The sequence below is a fragment of the Chrysemys picta genome, chromosome 21, assembly GCF_011386835.1.
Source record: "Chrysemys picta bellii isolate R12L10 chromosome 21, ASM1138683v2, whole genome shotgun sequence".
NCBI lineage: Eukaryota > Metazoa > Chordata > Testudines > Emydidae > Chrysemys > Chrysemys picta.
The window spans coordinates 5,959,790-5,983,074 of NC_088811.1; the positions used below are offsets into that span (position 1 = coordinate 5,959,790).

Consider the following 23,285-nt stretch of genomic DNA (forward strand, 5'->3'; position numbering starts at 1 on the left):
AAAGAGAAGGTGCTGATCGGAAGGTGTTTTTTGCTGCTGGGTCGTTATGGTTACTGTGAATATGATGATTAAAGGTTGAAGGGAGAGTTACAGAGGTGATCCATTTCATGGCTCTGTATTTAAGAATAGTCAGGATGCATGGGGAACAAAGAACAGGTGCTCCTTTTTAAATGGCTATGTGCATAAGCCTAAATAAAAATAAATCCACTGAATACTGCATAAAATCTGCCTGCTTAGGTTATGCAGGCAGTCTACTGCATGCTACTCACATGAATAGAATCCAAGGAAGTAAATCTTCCAAATATCAACATGTAACATTTTGTATGACTAGTATGTGTGTCAGTATAGCACTGAAGGGGCTATGGTACCTAAATTCAGCCATGAATAAGAATACCCTTTATACAAGAAAAAGTTAACAGTTGGAAACATCCATTATTCCAGCCATGCCTATGCACTCTGGCATAAGACAATTTCTCTTGATTCTCTCCCCCCCCCCCCCACATTAAATACCTGCATGCAATAAAATACTGAAAAAATATAAACCATTTCAGTTTATGCAGATGAGAAAAAACAATTCACTGATATTGAAAGTAGATAAGAATTTATTAAGTATTTTCTCAAATGAACCAAAGAACTTCCTCAATCTGTGCTACCTATTTAAACGCTACAGTGACAAAAGCATAAAAATAATAAACAGCTATATACAAAAAAATTACTTCTAGATAAATATGTAGGAATGGCCTTTAAATTGTCCAAATTATGTAGAAAAGCTGTCTTAATTGCCCCAGTAAATATTGTTAGAAGAGACAATTCCTAGTATGTGCTTTTTAAGACTGTGATTTTGTGTGACCAGAAATATACAATAGAGACACAGCTAACTTACTACCCTAAAAGTTTGTCCATTTACATCTCTATATCTGAATGTTACTATACTATTAAATAGGCCACACAGTCATCTTGTGTTATTTCTACAAAGGGTTGCTATAGTAATACTTGCATCCAAAGGTCTCAAAACACTAAGACGACACTTTCTAACTGCCATGGTTGCTTTATGAAAAGCAGTTAGTACAAAGATCAAGATTTTCAAAACAAAGTAACTTCAAAACTTTCTTACCGACTTGTTGTTTGAAAGCACGAATGTAAACCAACTAGGAATGGATTACTGGATGCCTGTTCAAACACATGTTTCTCTGTCTGTACCCAATCAATATCCTGAAATAGAGTATTTGGAGAATCAGAACTACTGTTGGATACCCTGCTGTGGGTAAAGCCAGAAAAGAAACTGTCAACATTTATATTCCTATGTATATATAGTGCATCACTATTACAAACATTCTTTAAAAAAAGATGGAAAAAAACTTGGCCCAGAGAAAGTCTAAATATTTTTGTGCTTCAACAGCTTGTCAGAGGTTTTCTGAATATCCAGAAGAATCTGAACAAAATTTACTAGTCATGAAGTTTAAAAAATAAGAAAACATATGTGAAGTATTAATGATATATTGGTTCAAAGTGTCCTGAAGCAAGTGGATATCACATTATAACCATGTGTGTCAGCTGGAGCTGCCACAATTTGCTTTGTTTTGGGTACAAGTCACTGAGTTTCACATGGTTTCTGTGATCAGCTAAACTATGAAGGTGAAATACTGAGAAAGGAGACCACAGGGTACTGGTATTTCCAAAATTTAATAGATGCTAGAACAGCATTGCAAAACCAAGACCCATGGTAACAAAATATCCCAAACCTGTTCATAAATGCAAAACCTAAAGGCCGTGTACTCTAACTGTTCTCAGCATAGGTAGGCATTCCCCATGTCTTTTTTACAGCATATATTCCACAATACCCCCACCCACTCCACGAATACTTATCAAGGAGTGACTGGCAGGAAATACTAGGCATTGGTGGGCTTGAATTCCCCAGTTCCTAGCTGACCAACACCATGTCAACTCTCCAGTCAATCCGAAGACAACTAGGATAGATACTCAGGTGCCCTTATCTGAGGGCCAGCAGGTAAAAGCTAGATTGCAACCTCCAGAGAGCAATCTTTAGTGCTATCCTGCCAGGCCAGGCCTAACAACTGAGATCTCCATGGGAGTTGAGAATCCCTATCAAGTGTTAACATGCATTTGGTTCTATACATAAAGACACAGCCTTTGAAGGGGCCCAGACAGGTCAATTACAGGCAAAAAATTATGTATATACAAAAATTAGTATAAGCAAGCAATAGAAGTGTTTTCATGTCTTTTTTTTTTAAAAAACACCAAGTAAACTTTTCTTACAATGACTATAAACTAAGCTGTGTAGCATTGTGCTAATTTCCATTGGAACAGGAGAGTGACACTGGCTAGTAACTACCGAAAAAAGGGGGGAAAAAGGGACATTATTTTCACTTCCTAGGCTAAGGAAAAAAAATCAAAAGAAACAGCATGAACAGTATAAAGCAAATTAGATTTTAAAAATTCTTTCAGCTTTAATAACTGGTGCTTTCTGATAGGTATTTCTAAGTTGTCTTTCACATAATAAGGTAACTTGGTAAAAAGACAGTTAATGAATTTTGTGTTTTGAAAACGTATTACTTTTAGCCTGACAACATACTCTGAATGAACATTCAACAGGATATTTCCTTTCAGTTCCTTTAACTTCAGTTCTAATTAAATCAGGGGGGGATCTGCTTCAGTTCCACATGGGTGAAGATAGCTTTTGAATATACTCCTACTACTACAACACTAACTACCAAAGCACGAGCAGGTTCGATGCATTCTAAATTCACTGATATTTGAAAGAGGAAAACATTAGTAAGTAATGCATTTTATTTACCATTGAAACACTATCAAATGAAATTTCCATAACTTTATTCATATGTATTCATATGTATTCATAAAATTCCATTACTTATAGATGCTAGCTTGTGGCAAACAGCAATTAGATCAAGTTCCTATGTTTTGATGTGCGAGGTCACAATCCAAAATAACTGATAGACTATTCTCAACTATTTCTAGTTCTCAAAGGCAACTACAAGGCAGACTAAATATCTCTCCTCACCTTTCACTGTCACTGAAAGAAACAACTGAAGAAACAATGTAACTGTGAAGCAACTTTTTCTTATCCCTTTTTCTTGGTCATGAAAAAAAGAGAGATTGCAACACTTAGGCAAGCAAGTCTAAAGATAAAGAATCTATGTAGCCTTACTCTTTTAATATCAGTCTCTGGAATGTAACAAGTACAGCAACTAGTGAAACTGGTTACCACCACCACCACTTTTTTTTTTTTTTTTTAAATTCTTTGCAACAAAATATTGGCTTTTGTAAACTAGTTTTCCAGAGGCCATGGAATTAAGACTGCCAACTTGAAAATCACATTTGTGTCTGAAAAATATGTATCTGTTATAGCCAGAAGTTAGACTACTAATATGGAAAGAAGCTACTGAAAAATATTTTCTTCATTTTTCCAGTTCATTCACTCAATGCATTTGGTATCAGTCAAATTCATGGTTTCCTCTCAATCTGTCACTCCCTACCTCACCGAAGAAACTATTACAGCATATTTTTAAAGCAATTAAAAAAAAAAAAAAAAACAGGACTTGCCCTTGGTCCACCGGTGACTGGATTTTTTTTTTAAATTGACTCTCGGAAAAAAATCAATCATGTTGATGTAGCCCCTTTTAAAAGCCAGTGATTTACTAAATGTGAAAAACGATCTGTAGTTTTATATTACATGTACTTCTCTTCTACGTTAGGGTGACCAGATGCTAAGTGGAAAATATCGGGACCGCCGCGGGGGGGGTGGGGGGGGGGGGAAGGTGGAGGAGAGGAGAGGGGCGCCTTTTTAATTGTTACACTCACCCGTCTGGTCTTCCATGGCAATTCGGCAGTGGATCCTTCAGTCGCTGATGGTCTTTGGCGGCATTTCGGCGGCAGATGCTTCCTTTGGCGGCAAGGTTTATTACTTGCTGCCGAAATGCCACCAAAGACCTTCAGCGATTGAAGGACTCGCCGCTGAATTGCCGCCGAAGACCCGGATGGGTGAGTGTAAAAAAAAAAAAAGCACCCGAAACAAAATATCTGGACAAATGGCATCCTGACCGTACTTCGGTTGGGATGCAGGACAAACTCCTCAAAATTGGGACAATCCCGATTTTATCGGGACGTCTGGTCACCCTATTCTACGTGTGTGTGTGTGTGTGTGTGTATATACACACACCCAAAATGCACTCACAGAGGATTTATTTCTATAAAAATAAAAAAAACATTATAAAAATGTAAGTTCAGCTCCTGTTGTGAAGTTCAGCATTTGTTGATTAGTTTCTTCTGACACCCTACAAGCTGAAATTGGGAGGGAGGCAACATCTTGCTATCCTTTCAGTCGCAGATGAACAGACTATTTAATACCCAATGCTCTATTTAACCAACAAATAAAAGGCTAGACTTTGATAATATCCAGGTTTATTAGAAAAAATTCATTTGTGTTTTTCTAAGACTGCTAGCCAATTAGTCTGTATTAGTTACTTCGGAGGTAGTGGACATTTCTCCCAGAACCAATCTGTGCCATACTTCATGTAGGCAATTGATACCACCAACTAACTTACTAGTCAGTGAAGCTTCCACTACATGACAAAATATTTGTTCAAAATTTCAGTCACATTTTTAATACATTTTCCTTCATTCACCAGGTAGAACCAACGACAATACCTAACCATGAATCAATTCAGTATTTTAAATTTTAAATACAGACTTTTACCTCATCATCATGGACCAATTCTTTTTTCACTACTTTCATGGCATAAATTTGATCATTCTTTTTTAACCGTACTAAAAGAACTTTGGCATAACTTCCACGTCCAATAACTCTGATTAAGTCAAAGTCCTGTAGTCCAAGCCCCTGAGAAATCTTAATTCCATCCATTCCATCAATAACCGGCTTGATATCCTGTATAAAGACAAACAGATACATATTCAGAAACAGTTGAATTCTTCTTAACTAAGAACTGTTAGTGCAAACAAGTTTAACCTCTGAACAGTCTCAGGATTTGCTCAATGTGCACGCTAGTCAAACACCCATTTGTCAAATAGTACAAGAATGACACAGCCCTAAAACAAGTCTTTTTTTTTTTTAACCCTTCCTTGGTAATTTTCTACTTGCTATTATGGGTGCCAGTTGTTTTTTTTTTCCAAGGGAATGGCTTGCTGAACATTTTACCTTAATTAAAAATATGTTACTAAGAATAAATTCTGAATGTTCCCATATTCTGCAGGTGAACTGCTGCAAGACCATACATATCTATGCAATTATCCTCAGCAGCTCACCACACCATGTAAAGTGCCATTATACAAAAGTGCTAGTTTGGCCAATGGTGGCTGGTTTGCCAGTGCCTGACATGCTGGTTGTTCAAAACAACCAGCCAGAAAGTCTACCATGCGACAGAGCCAACAGTTCCAGGCAGACCTATCATCTAAGATTATTACATATCTGTTTTTTACTGGGGTAACTTGCTTTTTAACATGCAAACCAGTTTCTACATTTGTACAGTGTGCCTGTAGAACCCACTGCCTTGGAATCAGCTTTTATTTTATACAGCTCAGAGCAGAAATTTACATTAATGGCCTAGAGGTGACAAGGTCTGTATTACATTACCAAGTATTGATCCAGTCAGGTTCCCCACATGGAGCTTTTGTCTTGAAAAAGTGGTCAAGTTTATGTCATGCTTACTTTATACATTATAGCTAAACACAACCACTTTTCCTAGTCAAGACAGACCCTCAGAGACTTAAATCCCAAGGTGATAAAAATCCAAAGTCAGACAGAGACAAATTTAAAATAAGAGTCCTATAACCAGGTTCCTTTTCTGATGATAAAAATCAGGACAAGGGAAATGGTATGCAACTCTTTTATTATTCACACAGTGGAAAAAAGTTTTGTGTCACTGAGCACTCATTTCTAAGCATTAAGCATTTCCACTTTAGGTTTTCTGTATAACTGTAAGCCCTGGAAATTCCAATTATTTATTTTTTTTTAAATATTCATTCACAGGATTTTGGTTACAGCTATATAGTATCCATCCACATGAAAATTCTTGTATTTCCTACTCCGGAAAATGAAAGACTCTGACCAAGCAAAGAGGGTCTGAATTCAATTCTTGGATTGTTAGCCCTTCTGGGCTAGAGCTCTGTATGTGAGTGAACAGTGTCTTGCACATTCTGAAAGATACGGAGATACAAATTAATAAAGAAGATCTAAGCAGAAAGAAAGATACAGAAACTATACTCTGCTAATTGAGTACATCTGCCTTGGCATGAGGTTAAGCAGTTTCAGGGTATGTCAAACACACTACAGCTGTAACGAAATTCAAGTTGCTGGTCAGGACCATGCTGATTTCCCAAGAGTGAATATTTGTGGAAGAGATTTCAAAATGGAGAATATATTATTTTGATTGAAGCTTTATTAAAGAAGATAGAAATAACTATTTTGTCCCCTGGAGAGATGTCTTGGCATTAAATAAAACCACACAATTTTGCTGACTGGAAATGACAGATTGAGACATTCAAAATCAAGCAGTCGGAAAGAGTTAAGCAAAAGTACAGTATGTGCCCCAGTTATACCCCGTTACCAATGTTTATAATGCTTCAACACTTTTGATGGTCTATTTTTATTTGACCTCATACTACTGTACTAGTAGCCAGATCAAGGTTCTGCCGATCTATGGGAAGTGTTTATATAAGGAGTCTTGATCTAGGATTGACTGTTATTAAAAGAGATTGCACTGAGCTTAAAGGTTCTAGTCAGCAAGGTTCCAGCATGCCACATCCTCTCTGTGCGGGATATGCTATTTCAATTTAGTAGCACTCATCTACAAGGTAGAAAAAATGGGAACAGCTGATTAGGGCAGGGGCCAGGTGTCTTCCTATGCATTTGTACAGCACCTAGCACAAGAGGACCTCAATTTTGATTGGGCCTTTTGGTCCTACTGCAACATAAATAAACAAACAATTTCAGATAATGTAACTAAATTTTTACACATTTTAGGCTCTCTGTGTTTACTTAAGATGATTCTTAAAAACATATATGATCGAAAGCAAGGCAATCTATGCAATAACCAGAACCATTCATGTGTGAATTACTGGCAGTGGCAGTGATTGTAGTGGAGAATAGACGGAGCAGTTTTGTTGAAAGAGGGAATCCAAACTGTAAAGTGCCCTTTATTTATTTTAAATATGCCAGCAGCATTTTTAAAGCTATTGTTTTGAAGCCTGTTAGGTTTATTTAAAGTGCATTGGGATTTGTCAAAGTGCTCCATGGGAATAACATTCTTTGTCTGCAGAGAGGCTGCTAGACCCTCTACAAAAGAACTAAAAAATAAAACGTACGCCTACATTATTCTACTTTTATTTCTTTGGGGCCCTTTATAATTGAGTGCGTATTATTTATCTGCAAAATTTCAGAGCAAACCGGATAGATAATGACTTACATTGTCAGTGACACTGGACCAAGATTCATAATTTTAGTCTGTGGAGGGGTGGCCTGAGGGTGATAAGCAGTGTACATGCATTAGAGAGGAGAACAGCAAAGAACTGAAATAATGTTAAGCCACTGTAAGCTGCTAATTCCGAGGCAAGGACCAATAAATTGCAACCCTCAGATAAATCATAGTTGTTCCAATATGAATGGGGAAATAGAGTCTTTCACACTTTGTGATCGAGACAACATAAACAGAAAACAAAAGAAACTCTGAGAAATCCATTAAAATCACCAAATACATTATTTTGGGGTGGGAGACCCAGATTTCCTCTACTAGAAAAAAAAAAGGAGATATACAGTAAGAAGAAAACACGGTCTATAAACTATAGCTACATTATGTACAGAAAATGTAAATATTAATTTAAAAATAATTTTAAAAATACCTCAGAGTCATCTTTAATGTTGTCATGTTTCCGGGTTGAAGGAATGTAAGGGACTGCAAGACAAAGTGGATAAACAGAACAAGTAGATTGCCAAGACTATCCTGCACATAGCAGAAAAATCATAAAATCAGTTTACTTTGCCCCATGGGACATTAGGTAGGATTCTTTCACTTAGTTAGAACAGGAGTACTTGTGGCACCTTAGAGACTTAGTTGTCATAATCCTGATAGCACATACTAAGGGTGCTGAAGAGGGTTCAACATTGGAATAGGGGAAGAGGAACCTTTTGGCACTTAACAGTGAACCTTTTAACTTGCTGAACCATGTTTGACAGGCCCAGAGTGTCCTATCCAGTCCTCTTCAGTAAGAAAGACCGTGGATGAAAGATGAAGCCTTGAGGTAGGAGTGGTTACAGACATCTTAATGTACAAATAGTCAGACATCCTAACCTGAAGGCTAAAGATCTCCCTTTCTGTAACATACTCAGCTGCCTCTGTACTCCTTGCAAATATTACCAAGTTAACTAGAAATGTATATTTATAACAAATTTACAAGCTGTAGGCTCTAAAATTTGTGAAAAACTACCACCCCACCCACCCCCAAACTTACACACCTTTAGACATTTCTATAGCACCTTCCTTAAAATGCTCTACAAACTAACTGATTCAGCCTTACAACCCCCATTTTACATATAGGACAACTGAGGCAGAGTGCATGGCAAGAATGTAGGATTTTTGGGACAAGGATTTATTACATGTGTATATAATACCTAGCACGATGGAGTCCTGATCCACGAGGTACTACTGTAATACTAATTATTAGAGAGACAAGGTAGATGAGGTTATATCTTTTATTGGACCAATTTACACTTAGGGTGACCAGACAGCAAGTGTGAAAAATCGGGACGGGGATGGGGGAGTAATAGGACCCTATATAAGAAAAAGACCCAAAAATCGGGACTGTCCCTATAAAATCAGGACATCTGGTTACCTAATTTACACTCCATCAGAGAAGTAGATTGCATCACAGAAAGGGCCACCCAAATACCAGAGGAGAATCTGCTTCAATACAGAAAAAACCCACTGACTACACACACCTAGTGATCACCTATCAAACCGCACTGGAACCCATACAGGGTATCATCAAATAATTATAACTCACATTTGATGGGGACCAGTTCCTGAAAGAAATGTTTCCTGAACCCCCTCTTTTGGCCTTCAAACTCCTCCCTAATCACACCAATCTCACCATCAGAAGGAAGTTCCCCACAGACCAGGACACACCAACTCAAAGGGGCATCAGACCCTGCCATAAAAACAGATGCAAAACCTGCAGACATACTTCACTGCTACAATGATCAATGCCCCTCACAACACACTTTGCAAGAATCATATGTCCTACACTTGCCTATCACAACATGGCGTATTTAATCAGTGCATCAAATGCCTCAACAACAAAACAACAACAACTAAGTGGGTGAAACCAAACAATCAGAATGCTCTCAAAAGAACTCTCACAGAAAAAGGATAAAAGACGAAAACACTATCACCTGTTGGCAAGCACTTTTCACAAAGCTATGACTCCATAATTGATCTTCCAATACATGTCCGCAAAGGAAGCCTGCACAGAAACTTCAAAAAGCGAGGCTAGAAATGAGGGGTTCCAGAATAGAGGGGGATCAGGGGTCATGGTCCCATCAATTTTTACCGGTCGTAAGGACAAGGGGAAGGGAAGGAGGAGCGAGCAGAGGATGGGGCATCGAGGCAGCGTGGTCATTGTTCGGGCACCGGTGGCTCCCCCTATCCAGTTTTAGGGAGCTTCCATTGCTCCTGCTAAAAACTTAAATTCAGAACACTGCTAGACACTGGTTTCATGGCTCATTACAACAATTTATAATACACACCTGCTTGCTAACCTCTAATGGGCCACTTCAAACTGCTTTTGCATAACAGTCTAATCTTTACTGCCCACTCCATTTCCAACGTCCTCCTACAATCTATCCCAAACTTGTATTTAGTTCAGACACTCCGATTTCCTTCCCCAGTCCTGAAGAAGAGCTCTGTGTAGTTTGAAAGCCTGTGTACCTTTCACAAACAGAATTTGATCCGATAAAAGATATTACCTCACGTACCTTGTGTCTCACATATCCTGGAACCAACATGGCAAACATACTAAAAATTACTATTACTAATAATGGTAGCACTGAGAGTTAGTATCATGGTTCCTATTATGACTATAGTTACATCCAGAAGTGCAAGTATATCAATTCTACACTAGTGGAGAAAAATACCTACTTCCATCAGTTTCTTCTGAGGGGAGGTCAACTTCATCATTTTTATCATCTAATTGAGGTTCCTGGGAAGGCATGACCGAATCCTGGCAAATACAGAATTTACAGAAAAAATATCCATCAATTAATGTAATCTGTTTTATGCCATCTGAATATGGCTTCCTAAAGGTTTTAAACAAGTTTGTCTTGTTATATAGATAATTTACAGCTAGAAATTTACACTTGAAGCTTCCAGGACAGGTAATGGGTTATTACAGATACTTATCAGAACATGAATGGTTTGTAATGAATTATAAAAAGCCTCTACAAAAAGTCCATCTGCCCCCTGCACAATGCAGTGTAAACAAATCTCATGTTTAATAATTCTCTTTTAAAACTAAATCCAGCATATTTTACTGTAAAATACACAAACAGAATTTAAGATTTCTGAGACTGTATCATGTGAAACTGCAGCCATTCCATATATCCATGTTTAGTGTGAATTTATATAGACAGTCTAAAGCATCAGCATATTCCCTGCCCCAGCTAAAAATAAGAAATACTGCCATTGTTCCAAAAGGTCTTGCATTCATTAATAAAGGACATAAAAGTTTTAGTTTTCTTCTTGTAACAAGTTCTCTCAACCATTAACATAAGACATGTAGAACTGTTAGAGCAGATATAGTAGCAAGTATGTTTGACTCAAATATAATCTCCACATAAGCAGGAATGAATAGGATGGCAAAGAATCAAGTAATCAAGGCAATGTATGGAAAAAGTGTTTCAGTAGTTGGAATGGTGAGGACAAGATGGATTTGGTTGATATTAAAGAGGAAGAAACCAAAGTAACTAGTAAGATACCGAATACAGGACAGGTTTGGAGGAGGCTGAGGATTGGAAGGAGAGGACACCAAAGTTGAGTCTACGATTGAAAGTATACTGGAGTTGTCAATACAAATAGATAAAGGAGATGGGTAAGCAGATTAGGAGAAGGTGAGTATTTAATGGATTGAGTTTAAAATGGCAGCAGGACCCAGGGGAGATGTCTAAATGACAAATGGAGATGTAAAAACAAAAAAGAGCTTCTTAATTCTGCAGAAATTCCCATGAGACAAAGGATACAACTGAAAACATTTTTTCGAACTGTGTTCTTCATATATCTGTGAAATAAATACTTTCTTGTGAACTAATAAGAACTTTAAATCCAAGTCTGTCTGTATTTATTCACAGCACAAAGGTCTGCTTTCCTCACTCTGTCTTCATTGATCACAAAACACACACCCTCCCCTTCTCCATTTACAAACCTGGTGACCTGCATACAAGAACATCATTTTGTCAGTTAGGAAATACTCTTTGGAAATAAAGAACTTGGAGGTGGTAAAACACATTAGCTTTATACAGAATACAAACTTACCATATGCCTTTTGCAGGTCAGTGGAACAAGTATGTGACAGCGTTTATGGACCAGCAATTTGCAGTTGATACACTTGTAGCCTTGCCTTCCGAGACCCCATATCCTTTCACTGCACTGGCCACAATATGCTCTCTAAAAAGCAAGAAGTATAATTATATTTAAGTTTTAGACCTCTAACAATTCTTCTCTATATATTCATAACTACCGGCCAAAAGAAACTATTTCACAATCCTTCAAGAATTTATATTAATCAGAAACATGTCTTTTATTGATATGACTCACCTGAGAGTGCATCTTCAAAACTTTATTCAAACATTGCTTCTGATTTTAGGTACTGTACCCAATACTCCAAAAACAAAGTTGACTGTGTCAATAAAAGCAGAAGTACACCTATTGTGCATTGCTACACCAGCAATTTCCATGCAAAAGTTGGGCAGTTAGTATTTTTCTTTTATCACCATTAGTGTGTGCGCAACATTTTAAAGGCATGTATTAAGACAAGGTTTCTGGGAAGAAGAGCTTAATACCTAAATTAGAAAAATTAAAAATGTATTTTCTCTTTGTCAATTACAGTGTGAAATAACAAAACAAGAGCTAAATTAAGTGATTATGAGGTGAGGCATAAGAGCAAAGACAGATGGTATTTGGTGAAAGATACTGAAAAATATATTTCTAGGAGATTTTGAGGTTGTAGAGCAAGATTGCTTGTCACTCTGCAGGAAAAGAGTATCTTAAGTGTATGGAGCATCCTAACAGAAGGCACAATAGTCCATAGTTAGTTTTAGTTTGAGGAGAGAATACTGCAAGTCAGTAGAACAAAATAAGTAAGGTTTAATTGACATTGACCAAGTTTCTTGGGGCATGGACTATATTTCTTATTTGTCCATAAAACATTATGCTCAGCTATGGCCCTGTATGAATAAGACTGTTTATGGACAGCAGGTGCACAAAGCTGAGACAGCATTAACCTTTCCAGCAGGCAAAATTAATTTTCACTTCCCCACAAATTGTTAAAAATTCACTCCTTGGACTGATGTGTGAAAAATTTCAGCTTATGGACAATTTTATGGTTAAGAAATAAGCCTGTGAAAACAGAGGTTAATGCATTCCTTGGATAGCATTGTACTAATATTCTTCCATATTTAATTCAGAGATTTTTTGTTTTATCCAGATGCTGAGTATAACTGTTCAACAGCAAGCACTGAGGCTCAACAAGTTACAACTAGCATTTTGATCCTTATTGCACTTCAGATAAAAGAAAAATTCCCAGCACTGCTTCATTAAAAAATCAAAGGGGATGATCAGAGAACTTCTATACATCAACTTGTTATGCAAGAGTCCTCAAAGTAGTTTCTTAAGACCAAGGGAGTGGGGCTTTTTTGCACTGCTGAGCTGACATTATTTGATAAATCTCTATAGCATGTATATACAGAAATTATAAAGAAATGAACAAGATTCTAACTGGAGTACTGGACACAGGCTGTTCCCCTTATAAGTTTAATATGTCTCCTCCTTCCACATAAACCAACATTAGAGAGTTCTCAGTATTTTTCCTAATGCCTGGAAATGAACACAGTGATTTAACGGATACTGGAACACATCAGCATGGTTAAATTTGGCCATTTTACCCAGTAGAAAAGGCATGTTTGGAATCAATATATTTACTTTAAATAGCATTCAATTACAAAATAAGCTGTTTTATATATTTTCAAAGGGGCAGAGTGCCTAATGGAGGCAGGCTTTAAAATGTATGGTTTACGAGTACTGGGATTATACTTTCTCAGACTTCTGATACTCCTAGCCAGGCCAATCAATGGAAAGAACTGGGGAGGGTATATGGGCTATGACCATACGCATAGACTGGGAGTCAGGACTCCTAGGGTCTGTCTGACTGCAGCTTTTACCATTGCATGACCTTAGAGCAAGGGTTCTCAAACTCAGGGTTGTGACCCCTCAGGGGATCACGAGGTTATTACATGAGTGGTCGCAAGCTGTCATCCTCCACTCCAAACCCCACTTCACCTCCAGCATTTATAATACTGTTAAATATTTTTAAAGTATTTTTAATTTATAAGTGGGAAGGTCACACTCAGAGGCTTGCTGTGTGAAAGGGGTCACCAGTACAAAAGTTTGAGAACCACTGCCTTAGAACCTGTGTGTCAGTGGAGCAATGGTATGAGAGATATAGTGAGAAATAGTTTTACAGTGCAATGGGACCTTTGATAGTGGAATGTGTGTTAAAATATAGGCTTTGAACAAGTGTCTTGTGATGAAATATTTTCTAATTCAAGCAGTTTAAACAATTTATGGTATCCAAGGTGCATAACTAACATCAGAAATCTCCAAAAAAAAAATTAAAGATTCCCTTTTCAGGAATTTACATCCATGCCAGTTTAATCTAGGTTGGGCTGTCTGCTGTCTTTGCAAAAAGAGACCCTTTGTTGAGGGTTGAAAATTCTGTAACTTGCAGAAAACAAAAGACTTGGGTCAAACAGAGCTACTAGAATAAGTATCTTGTCTATGTCGTACTTACAAATTACTTTTGAAAGAAACAAAATGAGTGGGAAGGCATATACAGAACTCAGTACAGTCCTAAAAAACATTTCTAGTGAACTAGAATGGTGAACTAGAAGTGAACTAATTTAAGGCCTGGTCTACACTATGACTTTAATTCGGATTTAGCAGCGTTAAATCGAATTAACCCTGCACACGTCCACACAACGAAGCCATTTATTTCTAAATAAAGGGCTCTTAAAATTGATTTCTGTACTCCACCCCGACGAGCGGAATAGTGCCAAAATCGATATTGTCATTTCGAATTAGGGTTAGTGTGGCCACAATTCGATGTTATTGGCCTCCGGGAGCTATCCCACAGTGCGCCATTGTGACCGCTCTGGACAGCAATCTGAACTCGGATGCACTGGCCAGGTAGACAGGAAAAGCCCCGTGAACATTTGAATTTTATTTCCTGTTTGCCCAGCGTGGAGAGCACAGGTGACCACAGAGAGCTCATCAGCACAGGTAACCATGCAGGCCGATAATCGAAAAAGAGCACCAGCACGGACTGTACGGGAGGTACTGGATCTGATCGCTATATGGGGAGAGGATTCAGAACTTCATTCGAAAAGACGAAATGCCAAAACTTTTGAAAAAATCTCCAAGGGCGTGATGGAGAGAGGCCACAATAGGGACTCAGATCAGTGCCGCGTGAAAGTCAAGGAGCTCAGACAAGCCTATCAAAAAACAAAGGAGGCAAACGGTCGCTCCAGGTCAGAGCTGCGGACATGCCACTTCTACGCCGAGCTACATGCAATTCTAGGGGTGGCTGCCACCACTACCCCACCTCTGACCATGGATTCTGAGGCGGGGATAATCTCATCAGCTACACCTGAGGATTCTGCAGACAGGGAAGAGGAGGAGGACGACGACGAGCTTGCGGAGAGCACCCAGCACTCCGTTCCCCCCCAACAGCCAGGATCTTTTTCTCAGCCTGACTGAAGTACCCTCCCAACCCAGTATCCAAGACCATGACCCCATGGAAAGGACCTCAGGTGAGTTTACCTTTTAAAATATAAAACTTGTTTTAAAAGCAAGCGTTTTTTAATGATTACTTTGCCCTGAGGACTTGGGATGCATTCGCGGCCAGTACAGCTATTGGAAAAGTCTGTTAACGTGTCTGGGGATGGAGCGGAAATCCTCCAGGGACATCTCCATGAAGCTCTCCAAGAGGTACTCCAAAAGCCTTGCCACAAGGTTTCTGGGCAGTGCAGCCTTATTCCGTCCTCCATGGTAGGACACTTGACCACGCCATGCTTGCAGCAAGTAATCTGGTATCATTGCATGACAAAGCCTGGCAGCGTATGGTCCCGGTTTGCTGGCATTTAAGCAACATCCGTTCTTTATCTCGCTGTGTAATCCTCAGGAGAGTGATATCGCTCATGGTAACTTGGTTGAAATACGGGAATTTAATTAAGGGGACAGAGGTGGCCATTCTTACTGGGCTGTTTGCCTGTGGCTGAAAAGAAATCCTTCCCTGCAGTTAGCCAAGCGAGGGAGAAGGGGGAGATTGGCCCAGAGCTTTTCGCGTTTGGCTAGCAGGGATCTTCCCTGATACCAGCCACGTGGTGGGGGGAGGGGTAAAGCGATCATCCAGATAATTGGATGGGGGGTGGGGTGAGTTTGTTTTCTGCTGCTGAAGGTTAACAGGAAAACCGCAGCACTCAACAGGCTTTGCTTGGTATGTGGGAAAAGAGGGCGCAGAAGCCGAAAGACAATGGCTTACCAGGGCCGCATGCAAGCTGAATTCTGTTGCCCGCACCTGCGTCTGTGATCTCCAGCAGCAAAGCCACAGGCACTCAGTATTAAGAGGCAAAATGCGACCTTGCTCAGAAATCACATGTGCTATGTAATGTGAATAGTGTTGGTCACCGTGAAAGAGTATAAGCATTGTTCTGCAAAATGTATCTTTTTAAAAAATTCTCTCCTTTTTTCCCTCCCTCCAGCAGCTGCAAATTTTTCAAGCCTCCCTCCTCTGTCCCGAAGGCTATCTCAGATAAGGCGTCAGAAAAAAGAAGACGCGAGACGAGATGTTCGCAGAAATCATGGAATTCATCTGCAGTGAAAGAGCTCATCTGAATGAGTGGAAGGACACGGTTTCAAAGTATAGGAAAGAAGCCAGTGAACGTGAGGACAGGAGGGACCAACGTGAGGACAGGAGGGATGCTCGAGATGAGAGGTGGCGGCAGGAAGATCAGAGGAGGCAGGATGCAACGCTGGGGCTGCTGCGTGAGCAAATAGACATGCTCTGGCGTCTGGTGGAGCTTCAGGAACGGCAGCAGGATAACAGAGTGCCGCTACAGCCCCTGTATAACTCCCCTCCCCCCTCACCATATTCCATAGCCTCCTCACCCAGACGTGTAAGAACGCGGGGGGGGGGGGGGGGAAGAGGCTCCGTACACCCTCTCATTCCACCCCAGTGGACAGCCCAAGCAAAAGGCTGTCATTTTTTTAACCTTTTTTTAGTGGCCTTTTCCTTCCCGCCGATCCTCCTCCCAAACCCCACCCGGATTCTCTCTCTCTTTTTATAATCAATTAATAAAGAATAAATGATTTTTAAATGATAGTGACTTTATTTCCTTTGAAAGCAAGCTGGGGGAAGGGAGAGGGTCGGTTCCTTACAGAGAATGAGTCAATAAAGGGGGAGGGTTTTCATGAAGGAGAAAAACAGAAATTTCACACTGTAGCCTGGCCAGTCATGAAACTGGTTTTCAAAGCTTCTCTGATGCACAGCGCTTCCTGGTGTGCTCTTCTAATCGCCCTGGTGTCTGGCTGTGCGTAATCAGCAGCCAGGTGATTTGCCTCAGCCTCCCACCCCGCCATAAAGGTCTCCCCCTTACTTTCACAGAGATTGTGGCGCACACAGCAAGCAGAAATAACAATGGGGATATTGGTTTGGCTGAGGTCTGAGCGAGTCAGTAACGATCACCAGCGACCTTTTAAATGGCCAAATGCACATTCTACCACCATTCTGCACTTGCTCAGCCTGTAGTTGAACAGCTCCTGACTCCTGTCCAGGTTGCCTGTGTATGGCTTCATGAGCCATGGCATTAAGGGGTAGGCTGGGTCCTCAAGAATAACTACTGGCATTTCAACATCCCCAACGATTATTTTCTGGTCCGGGAAGTCCCTTGCTGCAGCCGTTTAAACAGATTAGTGTTCCTGAAGACGTGAGCGTCATGAACTCTTCACGTTGATGTGGGTGAAACGTCCCTTGTGATCCACAAGTGCTTGCAGCACCATTGAAAAGTACCCCTTGCGGTTTATGTACTGGGTACCCTGGTGCTCTGGTGCCACGATAGGGATATGGGTTCCATTTATCGCCCCACCACAGTTAGGGAATCCCATTGCAGCAAAGCCATCCACTATGACCTGCACATTTCCCAGAATCACTACCTTTCGTAGCAGCACCTGAGTGATTGCTTTGGCTACTTGCATCACAGCAGCCCCCACAGTAGATTTGCCCACTCCCAAATTGATTCCCAACTGACCGGTAGCTGTCTGGCGTTGTAAACTTCCACAGGGCTATGGCCACTCGCTTCTCAATTGTGAGGGCTGCTCTCATCTTGGTATTCTGGCGCTTCAGGGCAGGGGACAGCAAGTCACAAAGTTCCATGAAAGTGCCCTTACACATGTGAAAGTTTCGCAGCCACTGGGAATCGTCCCACACCTGCAACACTATGCGGTCCCACCAGTCTGTGCTTGTTTCCCAGGCCCAGAATCGGCGTTCCACGGATGGAACCTGCCCCATTAACAACATGTTCTCCAAAGCACCGGGGCCCGCGGTTTGAGAGAATTCTGTGTCCATGTCCTCATCATGCTTGTCGCCGCGCTGCCGTCGCCGCCTCCACCTCGCCTCGTTTTTCTGGTCCTGCTCAGCATAAACTGCACGAGAACGTGCGAGGTGTTTACAATGTTCATGACTGCTGTCTTGAGCTGAGCGGGCTCCATGCTTGCCGTGGTATGGAGTCTGCATTGTTCACCCAGGAAAAAAGGCGCGAAATGGTTGTCTGCCGTTGCTTTCATGGAGGTAGGGGTGAGGCTGTACCCAGAACCACCTGCGACAATGTTTTTTGCCCCATCAGGCACTGGGATCTCAACCCAGAATTCCAATGGGTGGGGGAGACTGCACGAACTATGGGATAGCTATGGGATAGCTACCCACAGTGCAACGCTCCGGAAATCGACGCTAGCCCCTGTACATGGATGCACACCGCCGAATTAATGTGCTTAGTGTGGCCGCATACATTCGACTTTATACAATCTGTTTCCAAAATTCGAATTATATAAATTCGGATTAATCCCATAGTGTAGACATACCCTAATACTTGAAAAAAACTAGAACCAAATTGTACACATCCCATAACTGTACATCCACAAATTGTTATTGCTCCAACACTTGTCCTTTATTACCCAGTGCCCTCTAATGTTTAATAGTCACTCATGTCACATCTGAATGATATCATAAACAAGAACCACCTTGTGTTTTCATTTGTTACATCCCCAGCACACTTTTTGATGTTGTATGATTAACTCCTCTTTCTCCATGGATCATCCCAGCAGCAAACAAGCATCATGTTAGATACCTGATGTAACACTGACCAACTGTGGGCAGTGAAAGGAAAGAAAATCTCCAAGCTGATGCATTCTTAGGCTCCAAAACATTTCCTACTTTAAAAGCCAGTTTCAGCTGTTACCGCTTACTTGCTTTTTTCAAAAACTTATTTCATTTTTTATGTCTTCTTCCAAAAGCTCTGTTGGAAAGTTTCCCCCCTTAGGATGAGCTGACTATTTATTAATGCGACTTTTGATGTGGTCCGTCAGCTCTGCATCCTGCAAGGTGTGATGCTGGCTGTGCTAATCCCTTATGAACCTTCAATTTCCATCTCTTTTGCCATTTATTTTTTGTGAGCCTGTTTCACTAGTGTAGGTGATGGCTTCAATACTTTCAGTAAAATTAGATGTAATGTTTGTCCTTTTGGATTGTACTCCTTCCAATTATTTAAAAATAAATGTGTTTCCTTCTACAGACATCCCCATTTTTAATGTTAATAACTTTCTGGCTTCCATGATTCTTCTCCTCTACTTTTAATCATTCTTTAGTTAATAACTGATTTCTATTTTCAAAAAATTACCCTGGGTCCTTTGATTTTTAGGACTTTTTCTAACTTCCTTGCTCTCACTTGTTTCTGAATTATTTGAGCACGTGCCTCTTGGCTTAGTTTTGAATTTCTCTCTTACTCTGACCTACCTGACCCCCATCAACCGGGTTTCACATCGGTCATTCAGTGGAGACGGCTTTAGTAAAGTCTTTAATGACTTAACTATCACTAAATCCCAGAGCTTGTTGCTATTTTAAATTCTTCATTTATCAGTTACTTTTGAAATTATTCGTCAGTGTTGTTGTTCATAGACCCTCCTTGATCTTTGGCTTTTAGGAGATGTGCACTAAGAACTTATTTAACCAAGTACATGTCCCGCAAAGTTCCCAATAATGATGATAATCAGCCCTTCAACAGATATTGCTAGGATCCTTATTTTTATGCCATTGGTGAATGAGTTAATACGAAAATAAGATTTGAAGGTCAGCTCCAGACTGAAAATGTGCAAATTAAGTTTTCCAACTTTACTGCTAATATATGTCTTCAGATTAAACATATAAGTGGTTTGGATGCAACTGAATTTAATGCTACAAGTGAGATTTTATTACTGATTTCGGCTATGTTTACAGCAAATACCTAGCTCTCACAACCAGTATACTTTGTCAGTGGGAAGGAATCTGAAAGTCCTTTTTCACTTACTTTGCCTTTATTTCTCATTAAGTTATCTATATTTGGCATAACTTCTTCAATATTAAAAAAATCAGTTCCTTTACTCTGCTACTGAAATCCTGTGTCATGTTAATAATTTACTTTTTTTAATTAATTCCACACTTCATGAAAAACTTCTGTTGCTAATTGTCCACCTCCCATTACTGTGTAGAAGTACACAAAGCAGTACTGAGGATACAAAGGCTTGGCATTAGATATATGAGAGGAGAGCATTTACTTAAGTGTGAAATATCATACATAGGATAGTGTCTTTGTCTCTTGTCAATCCCACCAAATTTAGTAGCACTAAACAGAGATACTTCCAAGTGGAAAATCCATCAATACAATATGCATCTTTAAAAATCTGTCCTTTCAAAAAATCTCTGCTATCCATAAATAAATAAATAAATAAATAAATAAATTCCAGCTAAACCCGTTCCTGGAAGGAAACCAAGAAGTTTTGCCAAGGCTGATAAATATATTTTGCTCTGTGTGCAGGTAATTGGGTTCAAGAACTTCAAGTGAATGGTTGTCTAATACTTAGAAGATTGGATAGGATGCTACCAGGAGAGCTGTAAGCAAGACAAGTAGTAATTCTTCTGCTCTACTCCATGCTGATTAGGCCTCAACTGGAATATTGTGTCCAGTTCTGAGTGCCACATTTCAGAAGGGATGTGGACATACTGGAGAAAGTCCAGGGAAGAGCAACAAAAATGGTTAAAGGTCTAGAAAACATGATCTATGAGGGAAGATGGAAAAAAATTGGGTTTGTTTAGTCTGGAAAAGAGAAAACTCGATATGATAACAGTTTTCAAGTACATAAAAGGTTGTTACAAGGAAGAGGAAGAAAAATTGTTCTCTTTAACCTGAGGACAGGACAAGAAATCATGGGCTTAAATTGCAGGAAGGGCTGTTTAGGTTGGATGTTAGGAAAAACTTCCTGTCACAGTAGATAAGCACTGGAATAAATTGCCTAGGGAGGTTGTGGAATCGGTCATTGTCTAACCTGCTCTTAAAAATCTCCAAACACCTATCAGGGATGGTCTAGCTAATACTCTGTCCTGCCTTGAGTGCAGGGGACTGGACTAGTAGACCTCTTCAGGTCCCCCTTCCAGTCCTATGGTTCTGTGATTTTTGTCCTCCAAGCCGCTGAGGAGAAGAATAGGATATAGTTTTGATTAAATGTAAAAAAAACCTAACCCCCAACCAAACCAAAAATTCTCCTCAAAACCCTTGAATGTTGATCATTCCCAATTTGCAGCAATGTACCACATCTCTGTGACATAACATATGAACTATTAATGTGAAGCAGTTCATTAATGGCAATGTATGTTTCATTTAGACATCTTCCTAACCTGATTTCACGCCTACAGATTTTATGTCAAGGGGACTATTTGCACTAACACGGCTGCTACTCTGAAATATTTGCACCAAGGGTTAGCAGGACTGGGTCATTACACTGCAAGAGAAACATCTCCTATTCTTTGTCAATAAATAGACAATTCAGAGTTTATGCCTGTTTTCCTTCAATGATTAGAACTCCCATCAGAAAAGGATACTCTAAACGTACCACCCGTATATTTACAAATAGAAGCTAAACCAAGAAGGTTTCAATTTTCATTTTGTTATGTTGCTTTTTATTTTGCCTCTTGGCCCAATACCAATTGCCATTTGCTTCTGCAGTTTTTAACAAGAGTCGCTATTTCCTGTCACAACTTGATGTATGTGTCACATCAAGTTATTTTATATCCATATTGTTCCACTATTTAATATGACTCATTAAAATAAGATACCTGTATTGTGTTCCAATACCTGGCTCTCCAGATACTTAGAAACAAACAGTCTCTTCAATGGTAGCCTATATTCATATTACGATGAGATGCAGCGGTGTGATATGAACTATTGCCAGGATTACTACCTCTGTCTCCATACAAATTAACTAAGGTGCAGATCATTCTTTCCAATTTTGATCTCTCACCACCTTTATTTTCTTCTTTTAAAATTCATTTTTCTTAATTTTCATATGTTAGAGTCTTCCACTACTGATTTTTTTTCTTGAAATGTTTCAGATTTATAGGCCAAGGTGTTTGAGAGATGTGAAAAAGTAGTAGATTTTCACTTATGAAAAACGTCCTGTTCAGAGATATCACCAAAACTGCTTTTTTATGGTCATTCTCTGTCCAAAGGATTTTGAATAAAATCATTTAAACTGTCTGAGCTATGCAAGCATGACAAGTAATGACTACTTTAAAAAAAATTATGATTTAAACAGTTTTTTTCCCCCCATCTTTATAATTGCCTCTTACAATTTTTTTCAACATTACAATTAGCTCTATTAGGTCAGATAGCTTTGCCATATTTGAAAATACCTGATTAAGAAGTTGTAATTAATGCATGCATTTCATTTTCATAATTTCTAATTGATCATTTAATTATATAATCCAATTAAGTTGTATACTAAATATGCTATTTTAAAACTGGAGGTGTACATTTAGTCTGTGCCTACATTAGGGGAAAGACAGATGATAGAGACAGAGGTAGAAATATATACAAGGTTTTTTGGGCCAAAATTTTGTACCATCGTTAGCCTCTGTGGAAGCGCTAGTATACACAGGTTTCATGGCTGCCAGCGGATGTGTTTTAAGTCCTGGGCCATATGTGGCCCAGATCCTGTAAATACTTACACACAGCTTATTATGCACATGATCGGTCCCATCAGCCACAACTGCATTACACATGCATGTAAAGTTCAGCACATGCCTAAGTGTTACAGGATCTGAGTCTAATCCAGGTCAGAATATGTAAATGACAGTAGTAGCTGATATCCGGACTACACTGGTAGCCATGATAAGAATTTTTAGGAAAAATAAAGGCCTAATACACTTTCACACTGAACACAAATTCATTGTATATGTAGTAATTCGTTTTATTGCAATATTTTCAGCTTTTTTCTTTCATAAATTTCCTTATCAATGTTGCTCATTTTCTGTATCTATCTATCTACCGGTATATGTGTTTTAATAAACATCTTCATAGCTCATTCTCTCAATGATCTAAACTCACAATACTGAATTTGTGACAACTAACTATTCCTCTTGCAAAAAAAAACAACAAAAACAAAACAAACAAACAAAAAACCCCTACAACAAATACAGGACTATGACGACTTCAGATTCAAACAGAAGGAGAAACTGGTTTGTGAGAGAAAGCTTTTATTCAAAAACAATCAATAATAAAGAATAGAATTCAAAAGAGACTGCTTTTAGCAGTTTCTTTTCTCAGGTTTGAATATGTTAAGATCTTGTTTAAAACGTAGATAAAGTTGACTGCCCATATTAAACTG

The 23,285-nt window shown here is 39.3% G+C and overlaps 1 protein-coding gene across 11 annotated transcripts in view; it reads right to left on the reverse strand.

The window, feature by feature from the left end:
* The window catches only part of PRKCZ (protein kinase C zeta), a 168,304-nt gene that overhangs the window by 43,152 nt on the left and 101,867 nt on the right, over positions 1–23,285 (reverse strand). For 10 of the 11 annotated variants that reach the window (XR_010594238.1, XR_010594237.1, XM_065575098.1 and 7 more), the window contains 5 exons: positions 11,577–11,708; positions 10,188–10,269; positions 7,894–7,946; positions 4,736–4,924; positions 1,115–1,212 (listed from right to left, as the gene is read on the reverse strand). Coding sequence is in view for 9 of the 11 variants with exons in the window: in XM_065575098.1 (XP_065431170.1) it covers positions 1,115–1,212; positions 4,736–4,924; positions 7,894–7,946; positions 10,188–10,269; positions 11,577–11,708 (554 nt within the window). In the remaining 2 variants the exon portion in view is untranslated. Of the gene's footprint in view, positions 1–1,114; positions 1,213–4,735; positions 4,925–7,460; positions 7,514–7,893; positions 7,947–10,187; positions 10,270–11,576; positions 11,709–23,285 lie in introns of those variants that run through there. The other variant, XM_042852827.2, reaches the window with a different exon arrangement.